Source organism: Zosterops lateralis, assembly GCF_965231275.1.
Source record: "Zosterops lateralis genome assembly, chromosome: Z".
Taxonomy (NCBI): domain Eukaryota; kingdom Metazoa; phylum Chordata; class Aves; order Passeriformes; family Zosteropidae; genus Zosterops; species Zosterops lateralis.
The window spans coordinates 41844846-41864398 of record NC_139800.1 but is presented as its reverse complement, the minus strand read 5'-3'; the positions used below and the strand labels follow the sequence as shown (position 1 = coordinate 41864398).

General features: G+C 36.5%; 1 protein-coding gene across 1 annotated transcript in view; it reads left to right on the top strand.

Moving 5' to 3' along the window:
- Positions 1-3591: 3591 nt before the first annotated feature.
- Positions 3592-19553, top strand: part of SHC3 (SHC adaptor protein 3) — a gene marked incomplete at its 3' end in the record, with an annotated part of 51805 nt that continues 35843 nt past the window's right edge. Inside the window, exon 1 of the mRNA XM_083884458.1 lies at positions 3592-4576. Within this exon, the coding sequence (XP_083740584.1) occupies positions 4037-4576 (540 nt within the window). The 5' untranslated portion in view covers positions 3592-4036. The remainder of the gene's footprint in view (positions 4577-19553) is intronic.

The following is a 19553-nucleotide window of genomic DNA, read 5'->3' as shown; positions in this document are numbered from 1 at the left end:
CATACTTGACCACAGTGTGTTACTGGAACAAGGTATTTTTGCCAACTCTGATTATATGATTAATATTTCTCTGAATATGATCACTGAAAGTCACCTATTTTGCATTCTGTAGAGTTTCTTACTATAGATTGGGGAACACAGTGATGGTATTCCATTTGTTTCCTCTTTGTGGTGGTCACATCATCCTACCTGGTTTGCCTTGTGCATTGGCAATGTCTCCTACATTTACAGCAATTTAAAACCATTTAAACCTCAGCAAAATGTAGTTTCTCCCTCTAATCATGGCCCCAGCATAATTCCTTTTCTTCCCTTTGTTGTTGTAGTGTGCCCCTGACTCCCCTCTGTTTTCCCTCACATTTGGTTTCGCCCACAATGTTCCTGCCATCCCTCCTGCCCGTCAAGTTAACCCTACCCTCTGTTCCAGAGCCTTCCCTGTCAATCCCTAAATATGCCAACCCTTCACCTGTCCATCAGAGTTTACTCATACCCTTCTATCCAGAATGTTCTCTGCCCCTTAGTATCTGATTGGCACTTTGGTTCTGTATCCTCCCCTTTGTGGATCTCAGTAGTCATGATTTTCTGTACCTCCCCTTGTATTTACGTATGTATTTATATATTGGTTGCTGTTACATTCCACCCATTGTACCACCCCTTGTTTAAAAGCTGCTGCATAGCAGTGTCTGTTGCTCTTTTCTCCCCGACTTCCCTTTGGCAATAAACCTGCTGGAACCTCATAGAAAGAGCCTCCTTTGCACTCCTTTGCTCTGGTCTTTGTCAGCATCTCCTTAACTGGTTTTGGGTAAACACACCAAAGGTTCAGCGTCAGCACTGCTAGTGCCTGCTGTTCCCCACACCTGACAGTTTGTTCCTGGCGCTAGCCAGAGCCTGGGAAAACCTAAAGGAGCGAACTGACACTTTATGGTTAATAAAAATTAGTAGCTTCTGAAATACGGGCTGCAGAGGTAGTTTAGAGACAGAAGGAAAAAGGTGGCAGCTAAGAATAAGCCCCAACAGCTGTTTGGAGGAAGAAAAGGAGGAACAGTGACATGAAACAAGAACTGAATTAGGATGAGAAGAGTATCCATGAGAAAACAGAGCTAAAAAAAAAAAAAAAAAAAAAAAAAAAAAAAAAAAAAAAAAAAAAAAAAAAATTCAAAAAAGAAAGAATGGTCTACTAATTGCATTCATTATTTCCTGGAGCTGGATTTGAACCTGCTGCCTGCAGGGCAAAATTATGTACTATTTCTAATCCCAGGAACTATAAAAGGCAAGGTTTGGAACTGTGCAGTTCTCCTACCCTAGGACTGGATTCGTAAGGGAGACAGATTCCCAATCAGACACTGAAATAGGCACTGGGTAATTCAGTGGCTTCTACTCCTCTGCAGTGTGTAATGTCAGATTTGCAGGAGTGCTCTCCATCCAATGGATGCCTTGGAAGCTGTCCAGTGAAAGTTTCAAAAATTAGACCTTTTGGTGGTGCTCTGGGAAGCTGTTATGCTCTAGCTTTCCCTTTGCCTCTCATTCCCTGGTGTGATGATCATGCTGTCTTTAAATTTCTATTGCTAACAGGGTAAATAAGGGAGAAATAAGTATATGCAATTTTTTTTTTCAAGGAGAGCTTTGGGTTTGTTTTTGTGGTTATTTTTATGGGGGGTTTTTGTTGGTTGGGAGGATTTTTTGTTTGGGGTTGGTTTGTTTGTTTGTTGTGGGGGGGTTTGTTTGTTCGTTTTGGTTTTGTTTTTGTCAGAGGTCTCTGAAGACAAACCTGTAAAATCTGTGAATCTGCGGGCGCACAGAGAGCAATCGAGTATCAAACGAAATGTGCGCATTCATGTTCCTATCCTGGATGTAAATGAATTGGCTGAATGAACACAGTCGGGGAGAAACACAAATCCGACTCCACAGTTTTCCTCACCTGCTGCTCCTGTGGACACCCCAGGCATTTCTCTGGCAACACCCTTGTCTTTCACGGGGGTTTTGCGACCCACTCCTGTCTCCCGACATGCCGGCTTCATTTTCTGGTGTTGCAGCAAAAAAAGGTGCCGCCTGTGCTGGGAATGGGATCTTCCACTATTTAGCAAGGCTTTGCTGAATGAGTCATCAAAGCCGGCTGGTATTGGCTGGGCTGGTGAGCACCCAAGGGATTGCCTGGCAGAGGCTGCGAGGCCTCGCTTCATTCACAGAAATGTGGGGATGCTAGCCAGCCCTTTCATTCACACGCACAGCATCTCATTCACATTTTGCAGTCCTGCTGGTCGCTTCTAATGAGGAGAGCCGTTCGGGAGCAGTAGGGTTTTCTGGGCAGTAGAGACACGTAAAAATAGGCTATGGTGTGTACATCTGCTGTTGCTGTGCTAGGAGGATGACGAGAGGAATGAATGCTGTGAGGATGCTGTAGCAGGTTTGCAGTGTGGTGATGAAAGGCTCTTCTGCAGATCAGTAGAAAACTGCTTTACATTGACTAGGACATTGCCATTATTCATCACTGCTGGGATAAGAGGCGCTGACTTAATTCAGTGTGTCATGAATATACTAATTAAATACCTGTATTTAAGCTGGCTGTTTCACTGTATTTGCAATTTGTGTACTGCAGCCTTTAGCAGTGGGAGAAAGAAGGAATTCCATAGGCTTTTTTCCTTTAAGTTGTGCTGCAGTTATTTATTTTAAAAATTACTTTGCACTATGCAACATCTCTGGTCTGAATTTGTTTATAATGGAGTGTGTTGTCCTACATCCAAAAGATGTTTTGCAAAGCGGATTGATTTATAGTAAAAAAGACATATGGATTGTGATGGGCATTGTGCATCACAATGCTGTACACATTTGGACTTTTAAAGAAATTGCAGGAGAAATGAAATACCTTTTTTTCTGCATGTTTTGCTACTTCTCCAGATCAAGTGTTTGTGACTGACATTTATGCTTAATAAAGGCTTTTTTTTTTTTTTTTTTTTTTTTTTTTTTTCTCTTCTCTTCTCTCCACTGCAGGATGTCAATTTGCTGCTACCTGGACTTTTTAATATTCTTTCAGGGCTTTTTCAGTTTTTCAGAATTAAACCAAACATTCCTGTGAATTGAAGATCCTCTTCATGTTTTTCTTCGGAGTGAATAGCAGTTGTGAAAGAAAAAACGTCTGTTAAGCCTGTTGTTGGACATCAGAAAAATACATTTCTTCACACATAGGTACTTATGCAATTCCTGCATTAAAATAGAATGTTCTTGTAAAGTAATGGGGAAGAAGGATTTCTTTCTCTATCAAAATTTGAATATAACAGTTTCTGTGAGGGACAGCATTGACAAAAAGGTGCTGTTAGGCTGTTTTCGTGGAAAAAAATGTATGTATTCTTTAGTTCGGTTCATCTGTTCTGAAAACGTTTAAGGTGTCTGTGTTCTGCTGCAAGGGCAGGAGAGGGGGATTATATTTATGCAAATATTATCCAGATATTTGCTATCTAATTGTGATTTCTTTATGGTTTCACAAATATGTGAGGTGGAACAACATTTTAACAGATGAATAAAGTCTGGTGTTTCATGAAGGCTATTAATTCAGCTTTAAAGGTAATTGCCTTTGGTACTAAAAGGGTGGTGGGAGGGGATAGGAATTAAAGGTTGGGAGGAAGTATCTGTTTGAGAAGATAGGAAAAGGGATTTTGAGAATTGATTGGTGCTAGTGTGCTGTAAGTAGGTGGATGTGGGTTTTTTTTTTCTTCTCTCTCCTTTTTTTTTGGCTACAGGAAGTGATTTGCAGTGTTCACAGCCTTTTGTTGAAAAGGGTCCTTCTCATTTGTGTGAGTCATACTTTTGCTGTGAGCGAGTTGGCAGCTCTGAGCAGGACTGGGATCTCAGTCACAGAAAACTGTTACTTCACCCAACCTTAACAGGGAACCAAAAGGAATTTTTCCTCCTAGTCTTTTCTTTTTTATCTTAAACTCGTGTTAACCCTCTGTGTTGTTATGAATTGCTTGCTATGTTAGTACAGGCATCTCCTGCATTGGCATCAGATTTGCCAGAACATATGCAGGAAAACAGATAGAAGGGCATGCTTCAACGTACCAAGTATAACCGCTTCAGGAATGATTCTGTGACATCTGTTGATGATCTTATTCACAATTTGCCCATGAACAGCAAGGTCTCAGCGGTTTCTACAACTTCAGCTTCACCTTCGTACCTGGTCTCACCAGAGGGTCTCCGCAAGGACCAAGAAGATGGACCCACCACCCTGTGTACCCTCATCCATAAAGTGTCCCACTTGAAACTCTCTAGCACGGGCAGCTTTTTGGGTATCAAAAACCTCTCCTCTGCAGTAAAGGAGCTTGCTGTCTCCAAATTGCAGGGAAGCTCGAGTGCTTCTAGTTCAGCAGCAGGGGCTTCAGACAACACATGTAACCTTGTCTCTGCCACTTCGTGTTCTCAGCAGGACGTGAGCAAGATGAGTATGGGGAAAAAAGCACGGCCAGAGGAAATGCACCTGGGAAGTGAAGACTGGGATCAAACTAGCAGTTTTATCAATAAATCCTCTCGAGGATGGCTGCACTCGAGTGAGAAGATCCTGGGACCTGGTGTGACGTACATTGTGAAGGTTGGTCTGTTTTCTTTCATTCTCTGTTTTTATCAGTGAAAAATTCTCTGCTGGTTTTGCTGCCAGGATAGTGAGGCTGAAAGGGTCTCTATTTGTGTTTGGTTTTTGTTTTGGTTGGTTTTGGGGTCTTTTTGGTGCATAATACATGAAATGCAGGAAGGAAGGGTTGAGAAGCTGGGTTAATTTGTTACATTAAAGCAAACCTGCAAATAAGGTTCTACAGCTGTATAAAAATTTTGTTCCTAAGCTGAAAGCTGATTCAATTCGGGCTTTTTTAGCCTTCTTCTGAATTTAGGTTTTCTGTGTCATCTAGCATGCTGTGTATATCTTGTATACGTAGGCTTTCAATATGTCTGGTGCAATATACAGGAGGAAAGAAAGACTCCTTGATGTGAGGACAGCTGTTAATCATGCATGAATTTTTCAGCTTTAAAAACCCCTAAGGGCCAGTGTTTTTTAAAAGTGAAATGATATTTGAAATCTTAAAGAAGTAAGGCAGAGAGCACAATTGTTTCACAATTAGAAATAATGTTGTGGGTAGAGCAGGAAAATGCAGCTTGTTTTACATAATGAGTGTTCAGCCACCTTAAATGTTATTGCTCTTTTCAATTCATTGATACAGCATGTCAAGAGCAGAGGATCTTAAGTTTACAGGGTAAATTGAATGTTTTCATATGCTTTGAAAATATTCTGAAACCACCTGTTAAAGTAGAATCTTCAAGATTCTATGTGTGTGCAATGTTTTTTGTAGTTAGGTAGGAGTCTGGCTACACCTTTCAGCATAGAGTGCAGAAAGTATAAAAGTAACATTATAATTATTGCCCAGAACTCATTCTTCAGTTGCCATGTCTTATTTGTGAAGAGGCTTTTGTATCTTTAAGTGTTAAGCTGTTTTGCAGCAGGCTATTAATATTACAGGTCTATTTTTAGTGTAAGAGTCACAGGTGACTTTATTTCAGGATGCTTTAAAACTGAGTGGCACCCTTGTTACTTAACTCTCACTGCTTTTTCTCAAGTCTCATTATCAAAAGCAGAGTGCATATTTAGCTGTTGGGAGACTAGGAAGCACTTTTCATTTCTTTGTGTTAGTGGTGATAATAGATTTAGCAGGTGGTGGTAGATTGAGTAAGCTGGCCAATTCAGAGCACTATTGAAATTTGTACTGTCTTTTTTACTACTCTGAAATTTACTGGAACTACAAAGGAGTCAGTGCTAGCTTTCAAGCCACAAACTGCTGCTCTTCAAGAAGGGTCTCAATAAAAATAACACACTGATGCTAGACATAGTGGTGTTGAGACTCTGATGTTCTTTTGCACAGGAACACTCTGGTTAACAGAAGGCCATTTACCATTTTTACATTAGCTCAGGGGACTCAACCATTTTACTTTTTATTTTACTTAGAATAGTATAAGCCAAATAATGACTGTGGGAACACACTGCTTCTGTTAGTTTTACCTGAAGTGATCACTATGAATCAGAACAAACACAGCATTCAATTTCTTAATCCTTTCAGCAGTTGACCTACTATATGCTAGAGGAAGTTGATATCTTTGAATTGAAAAGAGAATTAAAGTTATTAGAAGTGGACTAACAGTAATTTATCCATACCTAACAGAGAGAGTAGAACAAATATTTAATTAGTGCAATTAAGTTAAGTACATGGAAGTGTATTTATACACGTTGTAGATATCACAATTTTCAAAATTAATTAAAGAACTTACTTTTAGGTGTTTGTAGTTTGTTATTCATTAAAATGTATGGAATCTAGTTTATTGTTTCTGTTAAAAAAATAGGACAATGACTTTAATTTTGAGGTTTCTGGCATGAGAATCACAGAACAGCACTCTAAATGTTAAAACAAAGATTGAAAATAAATACCAAAACAAGTGGTTAATGAATGAATGAAAATAAACTGGTCCTGATTAGTTCCTAATTTGCTTACTTATTGACTATCTCAGTTTTCCTTGGCAACTGCAGGATTCATATGGATAAGAATAGAAGTACAGTTTCCAAATCCTTAAACATTGTTTGCTACCAAGGCTTTTATACCATCAGACCATCAAATCAATACACAGATAATGTATACTGAGGGGAAATATTCCTTGGATACCTTATGGCTATACTGATTGTCTGGGGGACTCATACCATGTTTAATTAGTACCATATGCCTTTCAGAAAATTCCATATGCCATTTTTTAAATGAGACAAAAATTAGATTTTTTGTTAACCAGCAAAGATTTTTTTTTTTTTTTTTTTTTTTGCACTGGGTTGCAATTTTCTCATTAATCCACATTTAGAACAGAAAATTTGTCGTGGGATAGGGTTAATTGTCACTACTGGGCAGTTTGATATCTCACATTGGAATCTTCTGGAGACGCAAAATTCCAAAATTCCTATGTGCAGTGCATGAAAAATCTGAAACGTCACTGTTGTTCCCACATTTTCACGTATTACTCATTTTTAAAATAGGCAGTGTAATTCTAATGCTTAAAAAGGATGTAGGTTTATGGCAAACTGTAGCTATATTCTGATCTCCATGGTCTGCAGCAATGGAATTGTTTTCAACCATGAAAGTGCTGGCACTTTCTACATTTTTTTTTCTCCCAGTGGATTTCATGTTGCATTTTTATATTTTCTAACATTAAAAATTTCACAAAAACAACCCCAAAAAACATTTTAGTTACAAATTAGACAATGACCATAACTGTACTGGGAACATAAAGTAGTCAGGTACTGACTACTGGACTGTTTAACAAATAATGAATTAATGGGAAGGGGAAAAAAAAAAAAAAAAAAAAAAAAAAAAAAAAAAAAAAAAAAGTAGTTTGCTATGCTGAAAGTCCTTACAGAGCTCAGTGCTTTCCCTATAGTGGGACTGATTACTACAGGGAGAGATTATAAAAGTTCATGTTGTCAGAAAAACAAATGCACAGAATAAAAGAAGTGTAAAAAACCTGAATAATGTAACAACAGTTACATGTTTCAATGTAAACTGTTGTTTCCAATGATAAATATCTACTGATGTGTATAACTGGGTAATGTTATAGACATTTTGGACGTTTTTTAATTTAAATAAGAGCACAACAGTCAAGAGGCAAATGCATTTCAGTCTTGAGGTAACTCGTGGCTGGATTTTGTAACAAGTGTCAATGAGTTTAAAGTGCTGTTGTTCAGCAGTTCAAAAGCAAATAAACCAAAAATACTGTATAATTTTATATGCCTATATGAAGTGTATCTGAAAAAAGCCAATAAAATTTAAAGCCAACACAATAGTATAGAACAGACCTGGGTAAATCTAATGTTAAAAACCAGATAGAAATATAGTATCTAAGAGAGAGGAAGGGAGGAACTGTTTCATCCAAAGGAATTACTGCAAGTCAAGCAAATTATATTTCAATAAAAAGGACATTGAATTATTATTATTTACAAAGTATTCAAAGAATATAACCCTAACTGCAATTATTTCCTAAACATTTTAACACTTTCATTCCTTCTGAGGGAATAACAGCAGTTTATATCTGATGTGGAAAACAGACATCATTGTGAAACTGTTCAAACACATCACCAAGTAAAGGCTTCAGTTCTGCAAACATTCCTGCATGACACTGTTTACAGGAGCATTCTCATTGAAATAATTGAGGCTACCTTTGTACACTGGAAGTTAAGTGTGTGCTTAGGGATGATCTGAATTGCTGTGTCTCTGTAGTGGCTAACCCAGACTGCAAAGCACAGCATTAAATGGAGCTAACAAAGTTGAAACTGCATCATATGTCACCTTCCTCTAGAAGACTTCAGGGCTCTTTGGAAAAATGTTTCTGGTTTTTTTTGCTTTCTGTTTTAGCCAGAATTAATTTGCTCTCACTAAAAAAAAAAAAAAAAAAAAAAAAAAAAATTACAGCAAAGCTTTTTAGTTTCTCTTTTTTGTTAAATTTATCTTCTTTATAGAAAAAAAATTGTGCAAGTTTGTTTGTATTTGTTTTAATCAGATTAATTTCAACTTTTGTCAGTCAAATTGAAGTAGTGCTGTTGTTTAATCACTGATCATTTGGCATGGCCTGACTGAAAACATAAGCAGTAGGATTTTCTCCTTATAGTTCTAATAAAAAAAACCACAGTCCCAGAGCATCCTGTTTGTAATGAGGTTTACTTGATTAAGAAATGTGTTGTATGTTTCAGTCATATGATAATAATAGGATAGAATACTGAGTTTTTACTTCAGAGTCTGCTAGCCTCAACCTGGGTACACAAACAGCGTTAACAAAGACTAATGAAACTGGCTTATCACTGTGGATTTTAAAGTTGCATGCATGCCGATTAAGGGAGAGAGAAGTAAGTGACAAAGACAGCATTGCTTTAAGTAATTAATCCCTCCTATTGTACCATATTCCTAAGAGATCTGTTAGTATCCTTTCCATTTTCCTTCACTGTCATTTGAACTATGAAAGAATTATATTACTGCCTGTTGCTCTGTTGAAAACTTCTCTTTTCATCGTCATGGACCTGAACTACTGTGGGTCTGCTGTACAGCCCAATAATAGGAAAAGAGCATTTCTCAGAGAAATGAGATCAGATTCTACAGGCAGAAATCATACCATAGGGTCTTTAATTATAATATTACTCTAATTACATGAATCAAGTACTATTACTGTACATTTGAACACATTCTGTGGAAAGCAAAGCATGTATTGATTTCAGAGTTGAAGGATTCAGCTGTCAATGTGAATGTCTATTCTCCAGTACATTTAGAGTGTTGGCATGGAGTTTTTTTGTTTAAAGCAAAACTTTTCCTAGTTATTTATCCTGCTAGTTATGTATGTCCTACAGTTTTAAAATCCCTAGATGAATTTAGCTGGTCAGTGTAGGAGGTAAAATTGCATTCAGGCAGAATTTCTTCTCTGTTTTTCCTTGGAAATTAGATCTTTGGTTTCTTTATTTGTCTTCCAACAATGTTTACCGTAAGAATATCATGTGCCCAATGTAAATATCTGCCACTACAAACACAAAGAAAACACACAGATGAATCAAGATCTTCAGTGAAAACTCATGCCCCTCTGTGCTGCTGGAGACAAGGCTCTCCTTTGTCCAAGTGACAGGGTGTTTTTCTCCCCTAGCCAAAGAGAAATCTTGTCTCCACTAACACAACAACTATACTTGTGCTGCAGCCTGGCTTCATTTTATAGCTGAAAGTTCAAGTGAATGCACAAAGTATCAATTTAATTTTTTTTGTTTACAGTGAGAAAAAGCTGGGGACTACTTTGGTGTACTGTTAGAGACAACCATATTTCCCAGCTACTAATGCTCTTTCAAGGTGATTTACTTCCTCTGCAATGAAACAAACTTCATAGAGGAAGAGAGGTTCAGTATTGCTTCTCTACCATTCTGCATAGTCATACAATATTAATTCCATTTGATCCTATATATTTATGACAAAATGTAATGCAGCTCTACCTTTGTCAGCTGCAGGCAGGTCTGAGGCAGCCTGTGCTTATGAGTTATGATGGGAAAAATGATGGGACTCAGTGCAAGCACATTTCCAGTCATCCCGTTTTCTGGAGGGATTAGGCGCAATTCACTAAGGATAATCTAGAATGTTTCTTTAGTAAGTTAGATATTCCCCTTGTTTTTTCAAGTAAGTTTTTGTAGGGCCAGGTGATATTTCAGTCTCAAAAGGCTGAATCAGGCAATCCAAGATACAGCTAGAAGTTCAAAGACTGAAAAAAACCACATCTGAAATGAGACAGAAATGGCAACTAAAGGAAAAAAAATAGGATATAGGGTGACACAAAGAGAGAAATGTGAGATAGACAGAAAAATCTGTCTAGGGTTTGGGGTTTTTTCTACAGCACCATCACATTGGATTTACTTATACAGGTTTAGTGGGGTTTTTTTGTTTTTTTTTTTTTTTTTTTTTAACCTCAGAATAAATCTTGACATTAGAGATATCAATTGAACAAATACCTCAAATAACAAGGACATGAGAAAAAGAGGGAGATTTTTATCTTAAGATGTTGTCTAAGTTTGCTCAGCACCATTTCCATCCTTTGGATATATTGTTGTACTAAGATGCCTTTACTTCCATTTTTAGGTCTTACTAATTTAGGAATTACACAAGGGAAAGCATGTTTCATGGGACAACAACATCTTTTCTGACTGGCATTTGACATTACTTACTTGTGATAAAATAATTATAAGAAACAGAATTGTCTCTTTTTTAATAGACAAGCTGCTTTCATGAACCACAGGACATTTTAGAAACACCTGTAACTTCATGAAGAATTGGAATATTTCAGAAACACTGCCTTTCACTGTCACCAAATGTAGGGGCCATGTTTGTTTGCAGCATGTTGAATGCGGATGCTACAGTGTTATTCACTTTTACTAACATTTTTTTGTAAATTAATTGTGTTGAAAAACTAAGCCGAAACCTCTAAGTAACTGGAAATATTGTATGAACTCTCTCTTAAAATATATCTGCCAAGGAAAGAAAAGATGGAAAGGCAGGGCTTCTTCATATTGGGCACAAAGTGGAAGCTGCAGGTGCCAATTCTGAGCTGACCCTGGCTTTGGGAGTTTTGGAAGTGGTGTTAAAAAGGGTTCTCATGTGAGCCTACGTGGGGCCATCGGGGGCTTGGTGATACCCCTGACCTCCCAGAGCTGCTCTGCCTCTTCATATCCTTTGTGCTGCAAGGAAACCTTCCAGAAATATTTCATTATTTAAAGCCAGCTTTGGAAATCTCTCCCCTTATCCCTTTTTTCTGTGCAGTGGAGAAAACCTTTTGGGCACTCTAACTGAGAGCACAAGAAAGTATAGCTTTGGCGTAGGAGAGTTAAATATTGATAAAGACTCAGAAAAAAGATATGGTTTGATTGCTGGACTCTTAATGAAGACCAGAGGTACATATGGTATTCATATAAAAAAGTACTCCCTCTCCCTCCATGCATTTTTTGGATTTTTAGTTTTAACAGTGACAGGTCCTTCCTACATCACACCTCCAAATGCACAGTTTAGAAAGCAGAACGGTATATGCATTTCAGCTATTTAATATGGGTTTGTATTCGGCACAGTAGAAAAACACCTGTTGGATCTTTTTTCTTCTGAGTCTGCGCTTTAACAGCACTCCTCATCAAGAAGTTCTACTTGCTAATGGCTCTCTTACTCTCTATTGACTGAGGAAGAAAAAGTTCTTCAATAGCTAGATATATTTACAGTGTCCATATTTACAGTTTCAAATGTCTAATTATGATTTCCAACAATTGAAGCATATTGTTTTGACTGCATAAGCTTTTGTGTGTTTGTGTTAAAGAAATTCTAATGGAGAACATAAGCTGCTGGAACTAATCTGCATGGTGGTTTAAAGGGAAATCTATCTTAGGGGATATTCAAGGTAGCAGCAAAACCGTCTGGAAAGTGTTCACTGAATTAAAGTATGCAGCTGTGAAAATGAAGCAACTCATCTGTGCTACTGCAGTGCATACTCTTAAGTGGTTCAGACTGCAATAATTGCATTCATTGTTTTTGTAGATTTTCAAAATTTAACCTAAAAAAGTATAGAACTAAAACTTGTGGGGTTTTTTCTCAAATTTAGCTTTTTTAAAGGGAAAGTTTTGGCCCATACAAAAATTGAGGCTATTATGGACTCAATAGCCTCAATATAGAATGTGTTTATATTTAAAGTAATAGAATAAATCACTGTCCAGTATGAGCTTCAGAGTCTAACATTCCTGAGGTTTTGCATGCAAGAACATTTATCTGTAAGATAAGAACATAAGAAATATTGTTCATGCAAAACTGCTGATACGGGATTTTTCTGAAATCTTGTGAAGGCCCTGTTCATTTAGCATCTCTACTACATAAATATTTTTGGATATGATGTTGGCAGTCTTGTTTCATCCATCTGCAAGTAAGAAATTAGAAAAAAGTATTTTATTTGAAGATATTTTATTTTCAACCCCATTTGAGATGGAGATTAGAAAATTGTCAAAAGCAAAATTTGTTTCTTAGTTATATCTTTCCCCTCTCTAGCAAGAAATGAGACCTCAGAATCGACTTAAGAAATTGCTTTTTGAGATAAGATAAAATATGTTCTTCTTTTCCTAGATGAATCTTTTGCCCTTTTTTTGAGTTGATTGTGAGATGCTGCCAGAATGCTTTCATAGGGTAAGACAATTCATAAAAAGGGTTCGCTATCATTTGCCACTTAAGAATTGTTAGTCTGAACATATAATCTATTTTTGCTACAGAAACAAATTCTTATACAAGAGGAAATAGGAAGGTGTTGGCCAGAGTTGGAGGTATTCTTGGGAGAAATGTGTTCTCTCATCCATTGCTCTAGAAGCGAACCACCTGTTTTCAAGAGGGATGAGATTGACAGTCATATCCATCATCATTTTTACTAGTATGAAAGCTCTGTTGATTTACTTGCCTTATGGAGGATTTCGTGATGATAAATTTGCACTGAGTGGTTGAGACTTATCTGTAGTTGAACCCCAAAGAAGATTTTCTTTTACATTTGCACTCAATCAATCCTTGCTTAGGTTTTCCATCTGGATTGGAACATGCAGTCTTTAATGAGAAAAAAAAAAAAAAAACCTTTGGGGGAAATATTGATTCTCTGTAAAGCTCTGTACATGATTACTTACTGGTATAAAAATTACCAACTTCAAAAGCGTAAAAGCACGGAAGAGAGTCTTTCTGTTTTTCATGGCAGCATATGTTTATGACACATTTTTGGTGCCGGATTCTGATAGTGTTTAAATATAGGGCCTTTTTCTCATTCAGAACAAGGCTGACAGTGTTTCTTTCATGCAGGATTGCTGCTTCCACAACCAGGTATGCTGTTCTGCATATAGCAGGAAAGCACAGGGCAGAGGTATAGACTGGGGGCTGTGGCATACACTGGTAGAGCACAGGTGCCCCCAGAGACTGAAGATATATATATATCTGAAGATACATCTTGCCCCAAGAGGAGGAAGGGCAGGAAGCTATGGCATGGTTGGGAAAGCATGCTAGCTAAGCACCCATGTTAGCTGAGATTTTAATATGGTGTTATGTGATAGTTAACCAGACAATTTAAAGGCAAATATATTTATATTCCAAACTATTCAAACTTTGCAGAGAAACCAAAATCTCTAGCAGCTTACTGAAAACTCTGTGACAACTGCTTATACAAATTTATTTCTTTCTGAATATTTAGTCTTGGTCTGCCCACAGCTTTTTCTAATATTATAATTTACTCTACATTAGAAATGCAACAGAACAAGTTTTGCATTCCATGCTTCTACTGAAAGTGGCTAGGTAAACTAGCATAAATCTGAACGATTTTGTGCATGCAGGACTTCCTTTTAGCCACACTGCTATCTGTTCAGCTGATCATAACCGTCATTTTCAAAGCCGCCTTTTCTGCTCATCAAATGCTTTGTATTTTCAACAACACCTGAAATGAGAGGGTGTCCTGCAGACTTCTCTGATGCCAGAGTCTGGGTGAAATGTTTGCTGTGATAATGGCAGGACAATGGTTCTCAACCTACAAAATTTGACAACACTCTCTCAGCAATGGGCAGCTGTTAAGGTAAAAAAGAAAACAAACAAAGAAGCAAAATCCCACAAAACAAAGAATCAAAACTCCACAAAACAAAGAAGCAAAGCTCTACAAAACAATAAACAAACAAAAAATCCCACAAAAAAATATTTTTTTTGCACATTCGAGTGCAGGTCTTGCTAATCATTGAGTCCAGAAAGATTTACCAGATTCCTAGATCTATGTTCCAGTTGGGTATCTGAGCCACATCCTTGGGTTAATGACAAGTATGATATTATAAAGGGCCTTTACATGTACTTTTTTTCAGTATGAATGCAGTACCTCTGTATTTAAAAGATTTCATGTGTTACTTCAATGAAATCATATAAATAAAATACATACAACTATACTATGGTTTCCATATGAAGTAAAGTAGTGAATTTATATTTTGATAAGCTATCTTCTTGCTTTGTGCCCATGTCTTTCTGATTAGCAGAGTTAAATAATTTTGTGGTGCGTGACTCAGTCAAACTAGTAAGGTATGCAGGGTAATAAATGTTGTAAAACACAATTAAGAAACTAGGAAGCATTGTGACACTATTTTTCTTTAACTTAGTTTATTTTATTAAAGAGAACTTTCTGGTTGCAGTTCCTTCTTAGGCTTATATTTTTTTAAAATTTCTTGAAAAATTTGTTTAGATTTTTTTGTGGGTTTTTTTCCTACTTAGTTGTTTAGAAAGTGGGTATTGTAAATTCAGTTAATCTGGGAATTTCATCTAATATGATATCAAAGGGATTAATCCTATTAATATGATTAATTTGATGATAATTATATTAATTTGATAAAGAGAAAAATTAATTTAATAAAATACTGGTCAATGTTGCAGTCCCTGTCTATGGCTTGGGCTGATTTTGGCTAGCTTTTGTGGCTTTTTAAAAATTTTTTTTTTCCTCTTCCCCTTTTCACACATCAATATTGTTATTAAAAATCTTGATTGTATCCACAGTTACATGTGGACAAACTTACTATCTTGAAATCAAGTCCTGGGCTGTTACTTTTTTGTCTTATGGCCTGCTTGTTAGTGGCCATCTGGATTTGAATCTTAATATGATTTAGGGTGGATAGCAAACCTGAAAGTAATTTTTCAGTATTTTGGAACATTGTAGAACTCCCAGTGCACATTTCACAAGTTCCTTTAGCTGTTAATGGTGATACCTGAAATCAGAAGGAACTTTCATTTTGATGCATAAATAAATGTATATTGCACTAGTAGCAATAAAATCTGAAATAAAAGCTCTCATTTTTAAATAAGGGAGTCCTCAACCATAGTTGACTAACACTAGTCAATTCATGCTAACTTCTCATTTACTTCTGTGGCATAATGTGATTCTGGACTAGCTCTTTGGCGAATGAGAATAAAATGTAAAACAATAAAACCCTGAAATCCAAGCAAACAAATTCCCCCATTCCTTTTAAAACAACAAAAAAGAAAATGTAGGCATATGACTTAAGATACACATGAGAACCAGATGTGGCAAGTAAAAAAATACTCACTTTTTCACTTTTGCACATGGCAAGTAAAAGCATAGCCTAAGCTCATGCATGAGAAAATTGCAGTGAATTGCCCAGCTTATTTTATTGCTATTTTTGAAACTTAGATCTCCATACAACACCCAGAACCCCAGGAATCAGAATATAATTTTTGAGCCTCTAGGCTGTTATCTGCAGCTGTGCAATGCTAGAGCATGCTTAAGATACATCAGTATTTGAAGGCACAGGCTAATTTCTGTCTAACAATACAAGTGTATGTCTGTTTGCTGATGTAACCATGTTATCTCTCATGTGATTTGTACAAGGCAGGTACAAGCTGCAAAGTAGTGAACCACTCAGATCTGATTATGGTTGTCTGGTTACACAGATTAAAACTAGTAAATCTCAATTTACTAAGAATGCCCATGCAATTTTGATGAGCTAATGATACTCTGGTAGTTTGGATTCAGAGGTTAGGAGTTCTTATTTCATTTGAGAGTAGGTGATGGGCAGCTATCCTATGTACAAGGCAGACACTCATCTGCTAGACGTGTATGTGGGTTGGATTTCTTCAGTGCTGTATGGAGCTACATCCTGATGGAATAATAGAGTAAGTCTTGGTACATTTTAATAAAAGTATTTCTTGCTGTTGTTTTGGTCCAACATGGAGAATTTCTTCCAATAACTTGGTATTTTGAAGAGCTTGTTAGGAAGCACCAAACAAGGTTGTTCATATTTCTGTAGCAAAAGGCTTCTTGACAGTGACTACCTTCTTTTCCTTTTTTTTTTCCTCTTGGCTCCAAGTACACAAAGGCATTCAGTCAGTATACATGTCTGTTTTTGAGAAGTGTTGAGAGATCTCAGTATCTTCTACACAGGCTTCAGTAAAAGTTTTAGTTGCTGAACAGGAATTTTCTGAGTCATAAAGAAGACAGGTGCTTTAGGGAGTACAGAACAAATCTTCACATACAGGGCAAACCAGAAATCTGAGACATATAGTCTTCTTTTGCACTAACCTGTCAAAATTGTAGCTAATAAGGACGTTGCAACCACATGGAATGAGAGCTGCATGGTCCATCTGTATGTGGCACTCTGCTTCCTGCAAGGTACAGTTTAGCATGCAAAGTACAAGTTATGAATCTAAAACCTCTGAATGAGAAGGTATTCATTCATATGAAAGAGTTTTTCCTTGGGACATAGTACCTTTGAGTGTACACAAGCTGGAAACTCATTCAAATATTAAAAAATCAACAGAAGGCAGAATGTTATTTGAGAAAGCTTGGAACTGGTAGTCCCAAATCCTCCTACTTCAAAGTGGGCTGCATCTCGATATATTTGGTTCCTGAGCAATGAGAGGGAGGATGATAGCAGGAGCTCATAATTTTCACAGTGCACAGAAGCTGATTGGTTAGAATATACATTAAGTACTGGGTGAAGAGGAGCTTTTTTTGGAAGTAGACTGTTTTATAACTATATTTTAAATGTTTCATGGAATGCCTAAAGCAAAAGATAGCATTTCTTTTTAATCAGGGTATTTATTTGTTGAAATAAATGAATAATTTATTTCCTTGCTATCTTGGTTGTATGTCTTCTTTCTGTGGATCCTTGTCAGGATGTACTTCAAATGGATATTTTTAGACAGCAGTGTTGGTCTTGGGGAATAATTGAAGCATAGCAGTAGGTGAGTTATATGTCCCTGTAGTTGGCCTTTGGACCTTTTGAATGTCAGTTTTTATAGTAATTTCGTTACTTGAAAACATGCCATGGTGATTAAATGTTCACATCTTTTATCCCAGAAAATCAGTTGCCATCTTTGCATTGATCAGTCAGGAATACTGCAAGCCTTACTATGTTGTGTCCAACTGTCTCCATGATATACATAAAACAAGTACAGGGTAATTTTTCCATCTGACCTTCCTTCAGTCTGATCTTGTCTCTATTTTTGTTAATGCAGATCAGGTAGTATGACTCAAAGGAGTCTGAATGCACGTCTTCTAAGTATGTTTATGGTTTTTTGTCTACTTATTCATCTGTTTATTTTGACAGTGGCTTGTGTGCACATGTTTTTGTGTATTTATTTGCACGCCTGCATGTACTTGTCAAAATACCTTCCAGAGTTTGCTTCCAAAATGCTGGACCTGGTTCTCAAACTCGTTCAATTACTTTGCTTTAAAAGACTTGTGGCAAATATAGGTAAGTGAAGGAACAAGTGCAATCCAAGAGTGTTTTAGTATTGAGAGGTATAAACAAACAGGTTGATGAAATAATGAAATTTCTTTAACAAAAAAATCGCAGGGATACCTTTGAATAGTCATTACCATTTACAGCATATTTAATTACGAGAGCATCTCATATGAAATAAATAATGGGCAAAATTAATCTGTGAAAGTGTCCTAGACTAAAATGAAATGATGCAGAAAGAAAAGAGGAAACTATTGATCATTGCTGCTTATTGGCATAAGTTAAATGATTATCTCAAGTGATACTAAAGAATTTAATCTCAAAGAAAATGAAATCACCTTTTGAGATAATTAAAAATAGAGTTAATGGCTTAACTTCCTTCATCAGAGCATGAAAATGTAGTTGTATATTTTTAAGTACTCAGGCAGAAGTATATGTAAAAAAGGGATTTTATTTGGAGTAAGATACAAGGATTGTCTAATTTTGCAGTGATAGATGGCAGTTTGAGAGTTTGATCTTTAGCTTGAAAGCTCCATGTGCCAGGATCTCTTTAGACAATGCACTTCCACGAATATTTTATAAACTTTGAAAAACCATAGATTGGCAGATTTCTAAAATATTCTAGGAAATGGATCTTAAGATAACCCTTCTCAGAAACTGCAATGATAAATAATGCAAGTTCAAACAATTTAATGTTTAATAGTCAGTTGATGTTCTAGCTAATTTTATTCAGTGTTTTGATGACTTCATAGCATTTGATAGAAATAAATTAAATAATAGTGGATATATGAAAACAAACTAGATATTCCATCAGCCTGTAAACATTTTATAACATACATGTTTTTATGGAAAATCTTAGCTGAACTTCTGGATATTATGGTTACCGATGCATTCATTCTCTACTTAAAAGATTATTTTTTCAGAAAAAAAAAGTCCCAAACAGGCAAAAATTGTGGCTTCACTTGATTTTTGCACCAGTTTCATCTCAAATAGGTTGTATTATGCTGTGAAGATAGAAAAACTGATACAAAACTGAGAGAAGAGCTGATATAAAAACACAGTGCTAGAATAGCATCATGGTCATTATTGTCAGGCTCATGATGAAAAGATTTCTCCCCCGTTCCCCTGACTTTCAAAAGTCAAGTGTATGGTTGAATACTTAACCTACATGGAAAGATACTGCCATGGGTTATGCCAGTCATGAGGCAGTTTGTGCAAAGACACCATTCAAATATCTGACAAGAGCTTTAGCTCCAGTAGACTTTAGCATATGCAAGTTATGCTCACTTTTGGAAGCAAATCTAGAAGATCCACCTGAGTTTTTCTCACTCCCAGTGATAGATACTGATGAATTTTATTACCTTTCATAAGGATACTGGTTTTTTCCACAGAGATTTGGGGCAGAAATCTGGGTCAAAAAGTCTGGTCTTGTCTTAATATTAGCTAACCTTCATGTAGTTCCTTTCTTGAATGACCCTGTTAAAGCCATTTCCCAGCATGGGTTATTAATATATTGTATTAACATTTTCCACTTTTTTACTACTACAATAAATGAAAATACTAAATCACATCTATCTCTGAGCTGTTTATTAAGAAATTTGGTTATTGATGTTCTTTTCGGCTTCCCTGTTGTAAGTTGCCTTTTTAGTTCTAATGAGACTTAGTTCTCTCCCTTTTAAAAAACTTTGTCCTATTAACCAATACTACATAAATTTCCTTTACCACATCTCCTTTCTCAGTAAGATTA